General features: G+C 44.1%; 1 protein-coding gene across 1 annotated transcript in view; it reads right to left on the bottom strand.

Moving 5' to 3' along the window:
• COL23A1 (collagen type XXIII alpha 1 chain) overlaps positions 1–19,042 on the bottom strand; it is a gene marked incomplete at both ends in the record, with an annotated part of 392,542 nt that overhangs the window by 67,936 nt on the left and 305,564 nt on the right. Inside the window, one exon of the mRNA XM_084242375.1 lies at positions 13,064–13,108. Within this exon, the coding sequence (XP_084098501.1) occupies positions 13,064–13,108 (45 nt within the window). The remainder of the gene's footprint in view (positions 1–13,063; positions 13,109–19,042) is intronic.

Here is a 19,042-nt window from a genome sequence, read left to right on the forward strand (position 1 = left end):
AATTTTAAAATTCTAGTTTTTAATTTTCTGAGTACCCATTGTACTGTGTTTGAGAGTGATTGCACCATTTTGCATTTCCACCAATAGTGCACAAGGGTTCCAATATCTCCACTTACTTGCCAACACTTATTTTCTGACTTTTTCTATTATAGGCGTCATCCTTATCTGTGTGAGGTGTTATCGCACTTACTTTTGATTTGCAGTTCCTTAATGATCAATTATGTTGAGTGTCTTTTGGATCATGACATTTATGTATGCATTTATTCATCACGTCTGCTAATTTTTGACTCAGGGCATTTAATCCATTTATATTTAATACATTTGCTCATAAGTTAGGATTTATGTGGGCTATTTAATTTCTATGCTATTTAATTTCTATATATTGTATGTCTTTTTTATTCCTCTATTACTCATTACTGCTTCATTCCTATTAAATAGATATTGCACCATTTTAATTCCTTTGTTTCTTTTACTCTAGCTTCTGGAGTTATTTTCCTAATGGTTACCCTGAGGATTATAATTAATATCTTAATTTAAAATAATCTCGTTTGGATTAAAAATGTTTACTCTCAATTGTATACAATTACTTTGTTCCAATACAGGTATGTTTGTTATCCCCTTATTTGTACCATTATTGTCACAAAATTGCAGCTTTATGTTTATTAACCTATCAATACAGTTTTGTCCTTATTACTTTATGCAATTGTCTTTTAAATAAGAATAGAGAGAAGAGTAAAATATGTATTTATATTATCTTTCATATTTGGCAATACACTTACCTTTACTAAAGTTTTTTATTTTTGTGCGTGGATTTAAATTACTGTCTAGTCTTCTTTCAGTTCAATTTGAAGGTATCCCTTCAGTATTTCTCATAGGTCTGGTCTATTAGTGATAAATGTTCTCAATTGTTTATTTGGACATGTCTTAATTTCTCCTTTATTTATCAAGGATAGCCTTGAGAGCTGTATATTTCTTTGTTAATATTTTTCATTACTTTGAATATATCATCCCACTGCCTTTTGCTTTCATGGTTTCTAATGGGAAACCAGCAATTAATCTTATCAAGGATCCCTTTCTATGTGAGGCAATAATCTCTTTTTACTTTCAAGATTCTCTTCAATTTTCATGTTTAGTTGTGAATCTCTTTGAGTTTATCCTGTTGAAGTGTGTTGACCTTATTTCATGTGTAGTTAACATTTGTCTTTAAATCTGGGGACGTTTTGGGATCATTTCTTTATATATTTCTTCTGCCTCTTTCTGTCTCTATTCCCATTCTGGGATCCACATTATGTGTGTGGACCCCAGTGTTTGCACACTTGATAGTATCCCACAGGTTTCTTCATTCTTTTTCCTTTTTCCTCAGATAGGATAATCTCAATTGATTTAGCTTCTACCAGCCCAAATCTACTGTTGAGATGCCCTAGTGAATTTTTCATTTCAATTATTGCACCTCACATCTTCAGAATTTTTATTTTTTTACCTTTTTTTGACATTTTCTATATCTCTACTGATATTCTTTATTTTTTAGTACATAATTCTTGTGCCTTCCTTTAATTCTTTAGACATGGCTTTCTTTAGTCCTTTGAACATATTTAAAAATAGCAAATATAGGGCCTCCCCGGTGGTGCTGCGGTTGAGCATGGGGTTGCGAAGCTGCCCGCAGCCTCTGCAATGCCAGCTCAATCCCTGGCTGCTCTCCGGCCACCGGAGGAGAGTCCCACATGGCACGCAGACCTCTCCTGCCACCCGCTGCTCCCCTCAGCAGTGTACTTTGGTCCTTCTGCCTGTTCTGCTCCCCGCTCTTGCTCTGGTGGGTTCTCTCACCCTCCTGCGCTTCTGACTGTACCCAGTGCTTGTATAAATAAATAAATAAAATCTTAAAAAAAATCGCAAATATAAAATCTTTATCTAGTAAGTCCACTGGATTTGCCAGGGACTGTTTCTATTGATTGTTCCTTCCCCTTTATTGTTGTACTTTCTTGTATCTTTGTTTGTTTAAAACTGGGCATTTAATGATTTAGTGTGACTACTATGGATATTAGATTTTGCTCTTCCTTTTCAGAATTAGTTGTTGTTATTGTTGCTCTTTGCTTAGGGATTTTCCTGGACTGATTCTTTAAAGTATGTATTCTCTTCATGAATCCTCTGCTTGATTAACGTAATGATAAGTTTAGATAGAGATTTCCTTTAATACCTTGATCTAAAAATTCTCCCATTCTCTGCCAAGGGGTTCTTTATGTGTGCTGGAATACAAGTGCAATGCTCTGCCAAGTTATAACTCTCCCATCATTCCCTATTTGAGCAAGTCAGGCAGAAGTGAGAGATGGAATCTCCTTCAGGTCTTTCCTGGACCTGAGTCCAGGACACAGTCCTGAATATGCATGAAACTTCTAGGTCCCCAGGAGCATGTTGGAAATTTACAAAGCCCTGTTGGATATCTCATTCCCTAGATTTTCACTTAAGTTTCTGTGTCAGCTTCTTGTTTGGTTCAACTGGTATCGCCACCTTAGGCAGCTGTGATGTTAAACAATTGCTGCTGAGTGTTTTTGGCAAGTACTCTGGGGATAGGACTTTTCCCAGTGAGTAAGTGCTGCATCAAGTAAGATTAAGACAAGACCTGTGTACAAGATTTTCCAGGGAGCTGCCAGACAGGTCAAACAGTGACAATTCTCTGGGGATGAGCATCTGAAGAGCTTTGAAATTGTTCTAATGCTTATTTCTTTTCACAGGTACTGTGGTTATAAAGTTTTATAACCTTATATGGTTATAAGGCATTATAAACTTACACAAATATATAAAGATACATTAAAAGTGACAAAAGAAAACTACTAACAAAAAAAAGACAGCTTTCAAAGCTATTCTTGGTAAATAGCAAGTCCTTCAGTCTGAAATGACAGAACACTAGACAATAATTTAAATCCAGGTTGACTGGTCTTAGGGTTACCATGGGGCTAGGGAGACTTAGCAAGATTCACACATTTTTCTTAAATAAACATTTCTTGGGTTGTTGCAAGTTTTTCATTAATTTCCAGAGTTCTGAAAAGGTCATTTCCCTCCTAGTGTTCTTTCTTTTTTTTTTTTTTAAGATTTATTTATTTATTATTTATACAAGCACTGGAGGGTGAGAGAATTCACCAAAGCCAGAGCGGGGAGCAGAGCAGGCAGAAGGACCGAAGTACACTGCTGAGGGGAGCAGCGGGCGGCAGGAGAGGTCTGCGTGCCATGTGGGACCCTCCTCTGGTGGCCAGAGAGCAGCCGGGGATGGAACCTGCGCTGCAGAGGCTGCGGGCAGCTTCGCAACCCAGCGCTCAAACGCTGCACCACTGGGGAGGCCCTCCCTCCTAGTGTTCTTGCTGCTTTTATGTAGGAGCAGATTTTCAAAGGGCCTTACTCTCCCATTGCAGAAGTGCTTCTTCTACTGGGTTTTTAGAAAGGATTTCTTAGTGCCAGAGTAGATTAAAAAATAAAACAAAAAAAAATCTTAGCACTGTAAATGCAATCTAAGGCTGGCAGCTGCAGAGATCTGGTGAGCACCTCCATTTGTCTTTCAGCTTGGTAAAGGCACTGGCCAAACCACATTTGATTATTGTGTCTTTCTGCACCCTAGCCCTTTATTCACCATTTTTCATGGTTCCTCTTTCTCCCTCCTCCCCTTCTTCCCATCAAGAAACAATCAGTTCTGGGAGTGCCTGGGAGATGCCTCAGTGCCTTTGGCCCCAACCTGGAGGAATCCATGCTTTGGTGGAGGAGAGAAACACGGTTGTGGGGCAGACAAGCACAACCAAGTGTGGAAAAGCCAGGACAGAGGAAGGTAACTGGGAGGCAGGTGAGAGTGATGAATACACTTGAGGAAAGGAAGGTCTAGAAGGAGACCCCAATGTCCGTAGAAAGAGGACAACAGAGAGCAGTGCTTGGCTTTCCCCAGATGAGCAATGGGCCAGTGGCAAGGTGAGAATTCATTCATTATGGATAGAGACTCATAAACACTGCAGGGCCAAGGAGGCCTCTTCTAGGCAAAGGATTCCACTGGGAACTAGAGAGAACCCCCACAGGCAGCAGGGGCAGTTCTGTCTGCAGGTATGTAGCAGCATCAGAAGGCATCTTAGTCAGACATGGTCTCACTGGGCAAAAAGAGCTTTCCTTCCTGGGTCACAGGAAAGGGCTTGGTTTGTGCAAGGGGAAGCATGTGTGTGAATCTATCTAGAAATAAACAGCAGGTCAAGTCAAGGCTAATCAGAGAGGGACATCTGCAATTTGCTGCTCACACTATTCTCAACAGCCAGAGTTGGCCATGTGTGAAAGGGCAGCCAAGGAAGGTGATGCTGCCACCCTTGCCTGGCAGCTGATCGTAGATACGACTCTTCTCAGTTTCCTTAACTGCAAAATGGAGATAATTACATATGTTTATCTTGCAGGTCTCTATAAAGGTCCCCTGAGAGGAAGGACTTGAGAGGACCCAGTGCCACGTCTGGAGTCCAAGAACTCATCTTTCTTTGATGTTAGAGTGTTGTAGATTGGAGTCGTAATTCTAAATGTGTTTTTAAGAAAGTTGATTAATATTTTTACTCCTTTACACTTTGTCCTAAAAAAAGTCACGATGTATTCCTCATCTCCATCCAAAAAGTACATTACAATAAAAGGCAATAAAACCTTTTACGAAGGCACAGACAAGGACTGAGTGATGAGGTGTGTATCTGATGGGCCACTGGGGCAAGGGGGTGATGACACACCATATCCAGAGTAAAGGGAGGCAGAACCATCAAATGCAGACAGCCTCCAGCTTCTGAAGTCAAAGCAAACATGACGGGCATTTCCTGCCCAGAACTCTAGGGCATCTATCTGGAGGGCCGCTACAGCAGGAAGTAGGCAACACACGCACACAGTGGAATGAGTCGGAAGGAAGGAGCAAGGAGGCCCTGCCCAGTGCCCGGAAGAAGAGTATGAGGTTTAGGGAGAAGCTGTCAGTTTCCTTCCCCCTGGGCCCGGCTGGCCTAGGTCCCGTTGGTAGTGGGCACCACAGGCATCCCACCACACCTGCCCTCCTTGTGAGGTTGCTTAAGGATTGAGCATTCATTCATTCACTGTTAAGTGCATTCACATTGATCAATCTTCTCTGTGCTGGGTGCTGAAAACATAGGCAATTGCCCTGGTCAGAAGGGTTAGAAAAGGCGTTTTGGATAGGGGGGGGGGAGCAACATGGCGGCGAGGAGACGCTGCGAGTAAGATCTCCCATTAAAAAAAGTTAATAGGGAGGAAAAGCGGCAGGTCCCAGTGAGAAGTGGGACACAGAAGATAAACGGGTGACTCCAGCAAACTGCCCGAAGAAGAAAGTTGCCATAAAAGAGGACCAGAAGGGAGGAAAGCGCAGACCCCTGCTCTCCTCCCCCGCCCACAGAGTCGGCACTCTCCAACCAGCAGAGAGGAGGAAAACAACAAACTAAAACGACCAACAAGAACAAATTACACAGCAAGCGGGACTGTGAGTGGAAAGGAACTATTGCAGCCACCACACCCCGTGAATGGGAGCTGTGGAGAACCCTGCAGGATTCGCTGCGGTGGTGAGCGAACGGCTCCGGGCACCACTGGAGAACAAAGAGACTCTGGAGGAGAACTGCACACAGCCCCGGGCCGGCCGGTAAGCTTGCGCGGAAAAGCAGCGCGCTTGGCGGGCTTGAAAAGCAAACGCGGATCGGGATCGCGGCTGCCCAGGTCCCTGCGCCTGCGACCTAGGCTTGTGGGGAGACGCGCGGAGGCCCTCACTGGGGTGAAAGTCCCTCACTGAGTAAGCAGGAACCAGGCGCCCAGGCACGGGAGCGGGGTGCAAAAGGCGCCATTCCTGCGCCACTGAACTGGGCTACAGCCCGCGTCCTGGACCTGAGGGCTTTGGAACTGAGACCCGGGGCACGAAATTCGGGGCGTGGGTTCTCCACGACGGTGGGGCACAAGGCAGACACAGCACCCCAAAGCCATTGAGGTTTACCCTACAATTCTCGCTCTGTTCCCTGTCCCACGGAGGGGGGGATGTCGAAAAGCAGCCCCCCAAGGACAGTAGGAGAGATCTCTGGCGCCACCTAGTGGCCAGAAAAAAAAGTCACTAACACCCCATAGAACAGGGAAATTTCTTAAGAAAAGACTTCTTGAAAAGGGCAGAAGGCTTCTGGAGGACCCAGTGGCCAGCTGGGAAGTTAGCCCACGCCAGGCCCCTTCCAACCAGCAGTCTGAGCCCACAGAGGGAGAAGGCACCCACGTCCGGGGCAGACCAGGCGCGCAGAAGAGTGTGCCTGAGACCGGATGCACAGGGACTGCGTCCCGCTTTGCCATTTTAGATCAGGGACATTTCTTCAGTAAAGACTGCCTAAAACCAGCAGAAAGCTCCCCCAGAAGCCAGAGATGGCTCCTGGAGGAGCCAGAGGGGAGCGGAGAAGTTCACCCAAGATGCCGGCCAGTCCGAGCAACACAGTGTCCCAATGCATACGACAAATTAGAAAACAGACAGTAGGGAGTAGAAGAACCACACGCAACCTAACAACTCCTCAGGAAAGAAGCACCCCACAAAAAGAAAACCACCCCCCAGATTGCAACGACAATAACTTGGAAGAACTTCTGAGCCTTCCAGAAAGAGAATTTAAAATTGCCATGATTAAGGGCCTCCCCGGTGGCGCAGCGGTTGAGCGCTGGGTTGTGAAGCTGCCCGCAGCCTCTGCAGCGCCGGTTTGATCCCCAGCTGCTCCTCGGCCACCGGAGGAGGGTCCCATAAAACGCGCAGACCTCTCCTGCCGCCCGCTGCTCCCCTCAGCAGTGTACTTTGGTCCTTCTGCCTGCTCTGCTCCCCGCTCTGGCTCTGGTGAGTTCTCTCACCCTCCTGCGCTTCTGACTGTACCCAGTGCATGTATAAACAAAAAACAAACAAACAAATAAATAAATAAAATAAAACATGCCTCTATTAAAAAAATAAAAAAAATAAAATTGCCATGATTAAAAAAGTGACAGAAGTCATAAAGGAAAACAATGATCAGAAGAAGGAAATTGAGTCCCTAAAGAGGGAAAACAATGGTCAGAAGAAGGAAATTGAGTCCCTAAAGAGGGAAGTAAAAGAAATGCAGGCGATCAAAGAATTAATGGAGGAACTAAAGAACTCTGGGAAAAGCAATGAAAGCAGAATAGATGAAATGGAAGAACGAATAAGTACTCTTGAAGACACAGAAATAAAAAGAACCAAAACAGAAAAGGAAAGAGAAGTATGAAGGAAAAAGAACGAAGAAAGACTTCGGGAACTATCTGACTCCATGAGGAAAGGAAATATAAGAGTTATAGGAATCCCAGAATGAGAGGAGAGAGATGTAGGAACAGAGAAAATATTCCAGGAGATAATTGAAGAGAACTTCCCAAATGCGAAGAAGGAGCTGAAAATTGATATACAAGAAGCAAGAAGAACACCAAACTTCCACGATGAAAGGAAAAATACAGCAAGACACATAATAGTAAAGCTCCCAAGAATCCAGGACAAGGAAAAAATAATGAAGCTGACAAGAGGGAAGAAACAGATAACATTCAAAGGAAAACCAATCAGGCTGACATCAGACTTCTCTGAAGAAACACTATGGGCAAGGAGAGAGTGGAGGGACATAGTCAACAGACTCCAAGAAAACAGATGCCAACCAAGAATACTCTATCCCGGAAATCTCCCCTTCCTCTATGAAGAAAGAATAAGGACCTTCCCAGACAAACAGAAACTCCGGAATTTCATTACGACTAAACCCCCACTCCAAAAAATACTACAAGGAATCCTAAAGCCAGAACCTCAGAGGGACGAATAACAACGAAAGAAGACCTAGAAAAAAAAGTTATTAAAAGAATAAATAAATAAAATCAAAGGAAAGACAAACACAATGGCAAATACAGATGCTAACATATCAATATTAACTCTAAATGTAAATGGACTAAACTCTTCAATAAAAAGACACAGAGTTGCAGCCTGGATTAAGAAACAAAACCCAACCTTTCGCTGTCTCCAGGAAACACATTTAGCTGCAAAAGATAAAAATAGACTCAAAGTTAAAGGATGGAAAACAATCCTACAAGCGAATGGACCAAAAAAGAAAGCAGGAACAGCTATACTTATATCAGATAAAACAGACTTCAAACTCAAAAAAATAAAAAGAGACCCCAATGGTCACTACATTACGATCAAGGGGACAATACTTCAAGAAGAAATAACACTCATTAACATATACTCACCAAACGAAGGTGCACCAAAATATATCAGACAACTGTTGTCCTCTCTGAAAACAGACATCAGGGAAAACACATACGTAGTGGGAGACTTCAACACACCACTATCAACAATGGATAGATCAACAAGACAAAAAATAAGTAAAGAAACTAAAGCTCTAAATAAGGACCTAGAGCATTTGGGCTTAACAGACATCTATAGAACACTAAACCCCAAAAAAACGGAGTACACATTTTTCTCAAGCGCACATGGATCATTCTCCAGGATCGATCACATACTGGGGCACAAGACAAACATCAACAGATGCACCAAGATTGAAATCATACCAACCATCTTTTCTGACCATGAAGGCATCAAACTAGAAATAAACCATAAAAAGAAGGCAAGGAACTTTCCTACCTCATGGAGATTAAAACCACACTACTGGATGACCACTGGACTAACAAGGAGATCAAAGAAGAAATTAAAAAATTCTTTGAATTGAATTACAAGGAGGACACCAATATCCTAAATGTATGGGATGCAGCAAAAGCAGTAATAAGAGGAACATATATAGCAATAGAAGCTCACATCAAAAAACAAGAAAGAACTCAAAGAAACAACCTAATCTCGAAACTCAGAGATCTAGAAAAAGAACAACAAAAAACCCCCAAAACCAATAGAAGAAAAGAAATAATAAAAACCAAAGCAGAAATAAATGAAATTGAAACTAAAAAAACAATCCAAAAGATCAATGAAACCAAGAGCTGGTTCTTTGAAAAAATCAATAAAATAGACAAACCCCTAGCCAGGCTCACAAAGGAAAAAAGGGAGAAAGCACAAATAAATAGGATCATAAATGAAAGAGGAGAAATCACAACGGACACAGCAGAAATCAAAAGAATAATCAGTAACTACTATGAACAGTTGTATGGAAACAAGTTCAACAATCTAGAGGAGATGGACAAATTCCTACAACTCTACAATCACCCAAAGCTAGATAAAGAAGAAATAGAACACCTAAACAGACCAATTACAATTAGCAAAATTGAAATGGTAATCAAAAACCTCCCCAAAAACAAAAGCCGAGGACCTGATGGATTTACAAATGAATTCTACCAAAGATCCAGAGATGAATTAGTGCCTATCCTTCACAAACTCTTCCAAAAAATTGAGAAGGAAGAGACAATACCAAACACGTTCTATGAAGCCAACATTACACTAATACCAAAACCGAATAAGGACAACACAAAAAAGGAAAACTACAGGCCAATCTCCCTAATGAACACTGATGCAAAAATCCTCAATAAAATTTTAACTATCAGAATCCAACAATGTATCCATAAGATAATTCACCACGACCAATTAGGATTCATTCCAGGGACACAAGGATGGTTTAACATCCGTAAATCAATCAATGTTATCCAACACATCAACAAAAAGAAATATAAAAACCATATGATTATATCAATAGATGCTGAGAAAGCTTTCAACAAAGTGCAACACCCATTCATGATAAAAGCCCTTGAAATTCTTGGGATACAAGGAACATACCTCAACATCATAAAGGCCATAAATGACAAGCCAACAGCCAGTATCATTCTCAATGGTGAAAAGCTGAAAGCAATTCCATTAGGATCTGGAACAAGACAAGGATGTCCACTCTCACCACTGCTTTTCAATATAATACTGGAAGTCCTAGCCAGAGCACTAAGACAAGAGAAAGACATACAAGGAATCCAACTAGGAAAAGAAGAAGTCAAACTATCACTATTTGCAGATGATATGATAATATACATAGAGAACCCCAAAAACTCCACAGAAAAACTAATTCAACTCATCAATCAGTTCAGTAAAGTGGCAGGATACAAAATCAACACGCAAAAGTCAGTAGCCTTCCTATACACAAACAATAAATCTGAAGAAGAAATAAAAAAAAATCCCTTTTATTATCGAAACAAAAAAAATCAAATATTTGGGAATAAATCTAACAAAAGAGGTAAAGGACCTATACAAAGAAAACTATAAAACACTGTTAAAAGAAATAGAAGAAGACACAAAGAAATGGAAAGACATCCCCTGCTCATGGATTGGAAGATTAAACATTATTAAAATGGCCATCCTACCAAAAGCAATATACAGATTCAATGCTATTCCAATCAAAATTTCAATGTCATTCTTCAAAGAAATAGAACAATTATTGATGAAATTCATATGGAATCACAAAAAACCCCGAATAGCCAAAGCTCTACTGAATAAAAAGAAGGAAATGGAGGCATCACACTCCCAGACTTCAAACTATACTACAAAGCCACAATCATCAAAACTGCATGGTATTGGAACAAGAACAGACATACAGACCAATGGAATCGAATAGAAAATCCAGAAATAAACCCACAGATTTATGGTCAACTAATATTTGACAAAGGAGCTAAGAATATGCATTGGAGCAAAGAAATTCTGTTCAATAAATGTTGCTGGGAAAACTGGGTTGCTACATGCAAAAGAATGAAGCTTGACCACTACCTCACACCATACACAAAAATCAACTCAAAATGGATTAAAGAACCAGACATAAGACCTGAAACCATAAAATACATAGAAGGAAATAAAGGGGAAACACTACGTTATTTGCATATCAAAGACATCTTTACAGACACAGCACCCAAAGCAGTGATAGTGAAGGCAAAGATAAACAGCTGGGACTACATCAAATTAAAGAGCTTCTGCACAGCAAAAGAGGCAATAACAAAAACAAAGAGAAACCCCACCGACTGGGAGAACATTTTTGCACACAACACTAATGATAAAGGACTGATCACAAAAATCTGCAAAGAGCTGATGAAACTCAGCAACAAAAAAGAAAATAATCCAGTCAAAAAATGGGCAGAAGAGCTAAAAAGAAACTTCTCTGAAGAGGAAATGCAAATGGCCAACAGACATATGAAAAAATGTTCAACATCACTTGTAATCAGGGAAATGCAAATCAAAACTACCATGAGATACCATCTTACACCAGTGAGAATGGCATATATTAAAAAAACTAGCAACAGCAAATGTTGGCGAGGTTGTGGAGAAAAAGGAACTCTTCTACACTGTTGGTGGGAGTGCAAACTGGTCCAACCACTATGGTGAGCTGTGTGGAGATTTCTGGACCTACTAAACATAGAGCTTACATATGATCCAGCAATTCCACTCCTAGGTATTTACCCAAAGGACACAGAAACATCAATTCCAAAGAGCACCTGCACCCCTATGTTTATAGCAGCACTATTTACAATAGCTAAGCTTTGGAAACAGCCCAAATGCCCAAAAATAGATGACTGGATCAAGAAGATGTGGTACATATATATCATGGAATATTACTCAGCATTCAAAAAAGATAAACACATGCAATTTGCAGCAACATGGATGGCGCTGGAAGGGATCATGCTCAGCGAAATAAGCCAGAAAGAAAAAGAAAAATACCGGATGGTCTCACTCATAGCAGGAATCTAGAAAACTTAAATAAGGGACCAGGAAAATGAATAACTATAAGAAAGTGAAAATCAAAATCAACAAAAAACTATGAACCAGAGACACTTTTTGGGGGATGGGGGGCGGGAGGGGAGGGATTGGGGTCAGAATGGGGGTTTGCAATTGTATGGGGGAATATAAAAATAAAATTTATTATTTAAAAAAAAAAAGAAAAGGCATTTTGGAGTTGTTTGAAATAGACATAAAGGACAAAGAGTAATGAACTTGGGGTAAAAGCCCAGGTAGAAGATGAGATATTCTGGGCAGGGGAAGACGCAAGGATAGGCTCAGAGTGGGAGAGTTCTGGACACTCATGGTGAGGATGGAGGCGGGGGCACCATGGGAGGATAGGGAAGGGGGCTGGGTCCAACCTGCACTGAGGAGGAGACTGACCTGGGACTTGTTGGGGTGGAGTGGGAGGGGTCAGGATGATTCTTAGGTGTCTACACAGAGAAGCAGGAGCCAGAAGTTGCCTCCCTGCCATGGGGAGTGCAGGACAGCAGATCAGGGTGGTGCTTGGATTTGGCTGGAGGCAAGGAAGGGGGAAACTTTAACATCACAGGGGAGTGAAGCTATGGTGGTTGGAGACCATGGAGCGAGAGGAGAGGAAAGGGCCAAGGGCAGAGTCAGTTAAGAGGCAGGTGGAGTCCTGTGGAAAATGCAGAGGGGTTGGAGATATGGGAGGAACATGGATCAGAGGGGAGCAAGGAATACTGATACTGGGAGTCGAGGAAGATGGAGGTCAGTGATGACTTTGGTCGAACTGATCATGTTGGTGGTGTGACTGTGAAAAGAGACTAGAGGGGCTGGGGAGAATCAAAGGCAAGGGGAAGCACTTGATGGGGGGATGGTGGGGGCACCTCTTAGGCAAGCTCTACTGGGATATGAAGACTGTGTGCATTTTGGGTGACATGGAGATGGCAGGACAGAAAGTGACAGGTGAGTCTGAAGGTTGAATGCTCTGAGAAGGGATGGATAGCCCAAGTCTGGGAAGGAACGGAGTGAATGGAGAAGGGCACCCTGTCCAGAGGGGCCCATGATGGAGCCCATGGGCTGTGGAATCATCATCAAGCCCCATATGAGGAGGTTGTTTGGAGTGGGAGTCAGGGCTTAGAGTTCTGAGGCTGATTTGTGGGGTGTGGGAAGGGCATCAAGGGGGCAGTCTCTGGAATTGTGGGTGTCAATCCTGGCACTGTTGTTTCTATGGGCAGTGGGTGGAAGTGGCAGGGTGAGGACGACCTAGTGTTTTGAGAGGTTTGGGGACTGGCTGCGCTGCCCTGTAGTCAAAGGCAGATTCAGATTTAAATTTAGGACCTAAGAAAACAAAGGACTCACCGGGATCACCTCTTCTTCCAGGCTTGCCACGTCGTCCAGGGGGGCCTAGACCAGAAAACAAGGAGGAACTCGTTGAGAGAGTTGGTGGGCTTGGCACATGCTACCTGCCTATACACCCAGCCCAGTAACCACATCCTGGGGGCAGCCTATTGGCTGGTACAGGGCAATCTCCTGCCCTCCCTCGCCCTTGCTCTCCAGGCCTCTGCTGATAGCTCATCCTCACCCTCCTCACCCACTCATTCAGTTATTCACTTATCTGTTCATTTATTTATTCACAAGTCCTTCCCCAATCAATAGGCATTACTACCTAGAAACTCAGAAGAGTCGGCAGCTGAGAAACTTCAGACTTGTGAGAAAAATTAGGTGTCAGGTGGGACTTAAGTTACCTTATCGAAAGCCTTGACGAATACTTGCTAATACTCACTAAACGAAACCAGAGACAACACGCTACATAGGACACTCCCTGGCGTGTCAGATGCTTAAGCTCAGTAGTCACCAGTACTAGCCTGTCCATCTGCTGCTTTTCCTTTGTTTGCTAGAGCCTTCTGTACATCTCTCCCCCATGTCTCCAGGCCAGGGAGATGCTATAAATTTCTCATGATTTATTACAGAGAACTTGCACACCAAAGCACATTCTTTTTGGTTTCCAGCCCTCTGTCCGCACATTTTTGTCTTGCTGATTTTATGGTGCACACTGGGATGCCTCTGCCTTTGACCACCTGCCCTGTCTGCCCCTGAGACCCGAGTGACAGTGCCGCTGAAGGAGAGAGTCCTGGGTAATGGAAAGACAGGAGTCAGGTCTGGTACTGTCCCTGCTCTGGACCTAGCCTTCAGCTCACAGTGGGACCTGGGAGTAGGGGTTGAAGCCTCACTTGGGTCCCTTCTCCAGGAGCTTGTGGACATCCTGATGTCCCTTTGCTTCCTCCTTCTGCCTCTGTCTTCACTCTCTCTGTCTCTTACCCCTCATCTTCCCTCATGTTTTCCCAGGTGCCAAAAGAGACAGTAAGAAGAAATGAAGTGTATACACTGAGTAGCAACTTTCTTTTAAAGATTTATTTTTATTTTTATTTATTTATTTATGCATACAAGAACTGGGGTGTAGGCCAGAGGTGTGGGGGGTGGGAGGATTCACCAGAGACAGAGTGGGAAGCAGAACAGGCAGACTGACTGAAATGCATTGCTGAGGGGAGCAGCGGGCGAGACAGGAGAGGTCTGCTGCACCAAGTCAGCTCCCTAGCCAGGATTGAACTTGTGCTGCAGGGGCCGGGTGACAGCTTGATAGCTGAGACTTTTAACTCTTGCACCATCTGGGAGGCCCTCAGTTGCAATTTAAAGTACATTTGACACCTTGTCTCTGATTTCACTCTCCCACTGTGCCAGGCCCTGGGCTTTGTCCTAAGGCAGCAGAAAGGCTGTGGCTGTATTATAGGCATTGGTCTTTGCTGTATAAGTTAACCTGAAATCCCCTCAAAAATTCCCAGAACAACCACAGAGGAGAGGCCATGACTCAGGTCCGAGGCAGATGGTTTACTGAAAAATTAGTGTGGACGTGTTTCCCTTTTCCCGTAGTCTTTTTTTTCAAGCAATAGGCAGATCCATTATGCACCCTTGAGCTGGGGACTGGGACAGGATAGAGAAGCAGCAGCAGCCCAGGGCGGGGGCTTTCTGAATTTATTGTTAAAGGGATGTCCCAGAAGGGGAGGAGGGAGAGACTCAAAAAAAGAGAAGAAACTTCTCTGGGTGGGGAGGGGGTCTTATTGGTGCTGTTAGACCACAAAATCTTTGCAAGTCTGGAGATGAGGTGAGAATGAATAGCCAGCCTTGTGGACCTGGGGCTTGAGGTCAGGGCTGTTAAACAAAACGAAAACATTATGAACATGCTATTTACTACACCCCTGTATTTATAATTAAAACTTAAAAAAAATTAGCCATTTTTAAATACTGCAGTGTTAGTTATATGTATACTGTCTTACAGTGGATTTCTAGAACTTTTTCACCTGACAAAATTTGAAATGTTTTTTCCATTGAACATTTCCTCCCCCTCCCCCATTCCCTGGCAACCACGATTCTACTTTCTAAGAGTCTATTTTAGATATGTCACAGAAGTGAAATCACACAGCATTTGTTTTAGTGTGTTTGGCTTATTTCACTTAGTATAATGTACTCAGAGTTCATCCACACTGCAGCACATGTCAGAATTTTCTTCTTTTTTAAGGTTGAATAATATTCCATTATATGACGAGATTACAGTTTCTTCATCCATTCATCTGCTGATGGACCCTTGAGCTGCTTATAATCTCTTGGCTGTTGTGAAAATTGCTGCAAGGACATGGGCGTGCAAATATCTGTCAAGATTTTGTCTTCAGCTCTTTTGGGTCTATACTCACAGTGGGACTGCTGGGTCATATGATAATCCCATTTTAATATTTTGAGGAACCGTTGTACTGTCTTCTATACTCACTATTTTATATTCCTGCTAATGGGGGGCATAAGGGTTTTAATTTCTCCACATCTTCATCAACATTTGTAATTTTCTGTTTTTTTCCTTTTGATGGTGGTCATCCTACTGGGTATGAGGTGAAATCTCATGGTTTTGTTTGTATTTCCCTAATGATGAGCAATGTTGAGCATCTTTTCAAATAGTGGTTGGCAATTTGTATATCTTCTTAATTGGGTTGTTTGTTTTGTTGTTGATTTGTAGGAGTTCTTTATATATTCTGAACATTAACCTTTTATCAGCTAAATAGTCTGCAAACACTGTTGAGTGTTTTCTTTGCTGCACAGAAGTTAAATTTGATGTAGTCCAATCTATTTTTGCTTTTGTCACCTTTTTAACTTTTTGATTTAATTTTAACCTTTGGGTTACTGCTGTACAAGTTGGGTAAGGGCCCAACTTCATTCCTTTGCTCATGGATATCTCATTTTTCCAGAACATTTTGCCAAAAAGACTGTCTTGTCTCTAGTCTGTAATTTTGGCACTTCATTGAAGATGGTTTGACAATATGAAGTGATGTACCCAGAATTTTGAGAGCAGAGCTCCCCACTCTCTCCAGTTACAGAACCCCTGATTTCTCCTCATACTAGATTCAGACCTGGAGTTCTGTGCTGGAATCACCCAGGAACCCCACTATGTTGACCTGGGGAGGCCAAGGTGCTGGCACCCCATAGTAGATGATTCCTCCTTACATATTGTGGGATTTAAAACTTATGAAGTACCTCTGGGCCCATGATCTCAGCTGAGCCACTTGGCCATCTGCCTCCAGACAACCCCACAAGGTGTTTTACCAACATCTGAGGCCTGTTGTGGCCAAAATGCACGCCTGATTTGCTGGCTGCTGAGTGGACTGACAGTGTCTGAGAACTGTGTGGGGCTGGCCTGGTGTTTGGCCTTTTCACCTCTTGGTGCACACGTGTTTTCAGGGTCCGGAACCCCACGGGCACCACTGGCATCATGCTCTTTCAGTTGAGGGAGGAAGAAGGCCTAGCTTCTATTCACAAGGCCCAGCAAACCAGTCCTGGCTTCTGGGCTTTTGCCAGGCCACACAACTTGTTCTCAGCTGAGCAAGGCCACTTGCCTGGGACCCCAGGCTGTGGTGTGGGTCCCAGCAGGAAAGGAACCCTCAAGTGGGAGACTAAGTCAGGCTTCTCCTGGATCTGAACCTAAGGCTTCACCCTGGTGTTCTGATGGTCATTACTGGGGATGATATAAAATTCTCCATCTGGGCAACTGAAGCCAGATGAAGATAATTGCCATTGTTGAGGTGGCTGAACAAATGGATGTGTCTGGGTGGTTTTCCTGGGTGGCATGTTCAGGCAGAAAGCCCAATGAGGAGGAGGCTGGCAGGCTGGGCAGTTGTCTATGGCCTTTGGGGGAGCTCACAGCAGGCATGAAGCGGATCCCCATTGTCGCTGAGTGCACAGGGCCTGCGAGGCTGCAGTCCGAGCAGGCTGAAGAGGACTCCCAGATGGAAGGGACATATGGAGAAAGAGAGTGAGGCTGCTGCTTATGAACCCTCTCCAGTGCCAATCCAAACCAAATACTGGAGACTCTTTGTGAGCAATTCACAGACCGGTAGCTGGTCAGCTGCTTATTCTGAGACCCACATGCAAGTGTTCAACTGTCTCTAGGACAATTCCATTGGAAGGCAACATGTCCAAACCCAAGCTTCCCTGCCAGTTCCCCACATGCTCCCCCTGTGTGTCACCTACGTGCAGGTACCACCTGTACTCACAAAGCCAGACTGGCACCACCTGGGAGTTGTCCCTTTGCACCCACCCCACCTACACCCCAACTGAGACCCCTTCTTTTTCAGCATCAGGCACTCTCCCCACACCCAGTCTCCCCCTCTCCAGCCACGCCTGATTTCCTCTTCCTAACAGAAGGTGCGGCAGGACCTGGTGATGCTTGCTGAGGGAAGGAGGTAGGGAGGGAGGGCATGGATGGGTAAGGAACCGTATCCCTCTTCACCATCTCCCGGTGTCCAGCTGGAATGGCCGCCGCCCGCTGCAACGATCTTCACCATTTTCCCCTTTGCCCCACAACAAACCACTGACCTCGGTGTAAAATTCTCATGGGAAAGTCCCATGTTTCTGATGATGAACTTTTGAAATTTCCTTTGAGCAAATTTTAGGTTAGTTGGTTTTTTTCTTTTCGGTTGTGTTTAGGGAAGAGGATAATCCACATTTTCCCACTTTGCCATGTTGTAGGCCAGCGGGCCGCCATTCTCTTTAAATGTCCACTTGAACAAGATCCAGGGCTTCCAAGAGACACAGGGCTACCTGGTTTGATGGGCACAGGCAACTCAGATTGGGGTGCTTTCTGCCCTCCTTTCTCTTTCACGGAGAGGACAGAGGTGGTAAGAGCAAAGGGAGGCCCTGGAGGAGGGGAAGTGCCATGGCTGAGCTTCATGGTGACCATGCGGTTCTCCCGCCGCTGCTTTCGCACATGGAGAGGTTGGGCACACCTGAGGCCTGGCCTGGAGGACCTGTAGGTGGGGAAGGGAGGAAGTATGGGCTGACACAAGTTTCCAAATCATCACATACTGAGGGTCAGCCACGGGTAGCAACCTTGTTTCAACATCTAGCAGGCATTGGGCGGGCTACTCATCTAGCAAACATGAACTTGGGAGCCTTGTGCTCCAGGCTGTTCATCCAATGAGCTTGTCTACCACCCTGATAGCTCTCTGAAGAAGGTGCTGGATATAGAAGGCCTAGCAGGCAGGTCTTGGGGAGTCCTTAATGATATGTTTGTGGCTCCTAAGTTGTCAGAATCACCGACAGGCAGCCTTGACAGAGAGAGAAGTGGTCCCTCTGGGTCAAACAGCAGAGCAGACAGGGCTGGGTCAAACAGCAGAGTAGACAATTCTCTACCTAGGCTGGCTCTGCCCAGGGCATCTGGGCCAGCCCTGCAGCAGATTGCCCTGGCCTCCTGGGGCTAGCCAGGCCCTGGCTTAAGCTAAGATTATGTCTCCAAACAAACAAAACAAGACCAACTCCCCAGCTCAGCGGTTTGCTCTGGAGCTTTCTCCTGGTTCGATCCATGTTTTCTTCTTCTTCCTTTCTATATTGGGAAAACCCTTCTGCCACTCACTTAGACACTCCTAGGAGTCTGTCCTCATCACCCGCTCACATATAGACAGGAACACTGAAGCTGTGAGAGTGAGGGTAGTTTTTGCCTAGGATGCAGCTAGAAAAATGGCCCCAGTGGAGAGTCAGCAGAGGGTGAAGACCAGCTCTAGCCATTCTCCCCACCTCTGCCAGGCCTCCCACAGTGCTGGGTCAGGGGCTGGCAGCTGCAGGATCTGGTGCTTCATAGCGGGTGTGCCAAGGTAGAATCTGTGAAGCTTTCTTCCAGAGGCTGTGGGCAGCAGATACCAACAAGGTGATGCTGGTGCAGGAAGAGAAAAGACAACTAATATAGAAGCTGCTTACTTAGAATGACTTACTTAACCTCTCTGAACTTTAGGTTTCCAACCCATG

This window comes from Talpa europaea (assembly GCF_964194135.1).
Source record: "Talpa europaea genome assembly, chromosome: 9".
Lineage (NCBI taxonomy): Eukaryota > Metazoa > Chordata > Mammalia > Eulipotyphla > Talpidae > Talpa > Talpa europaea.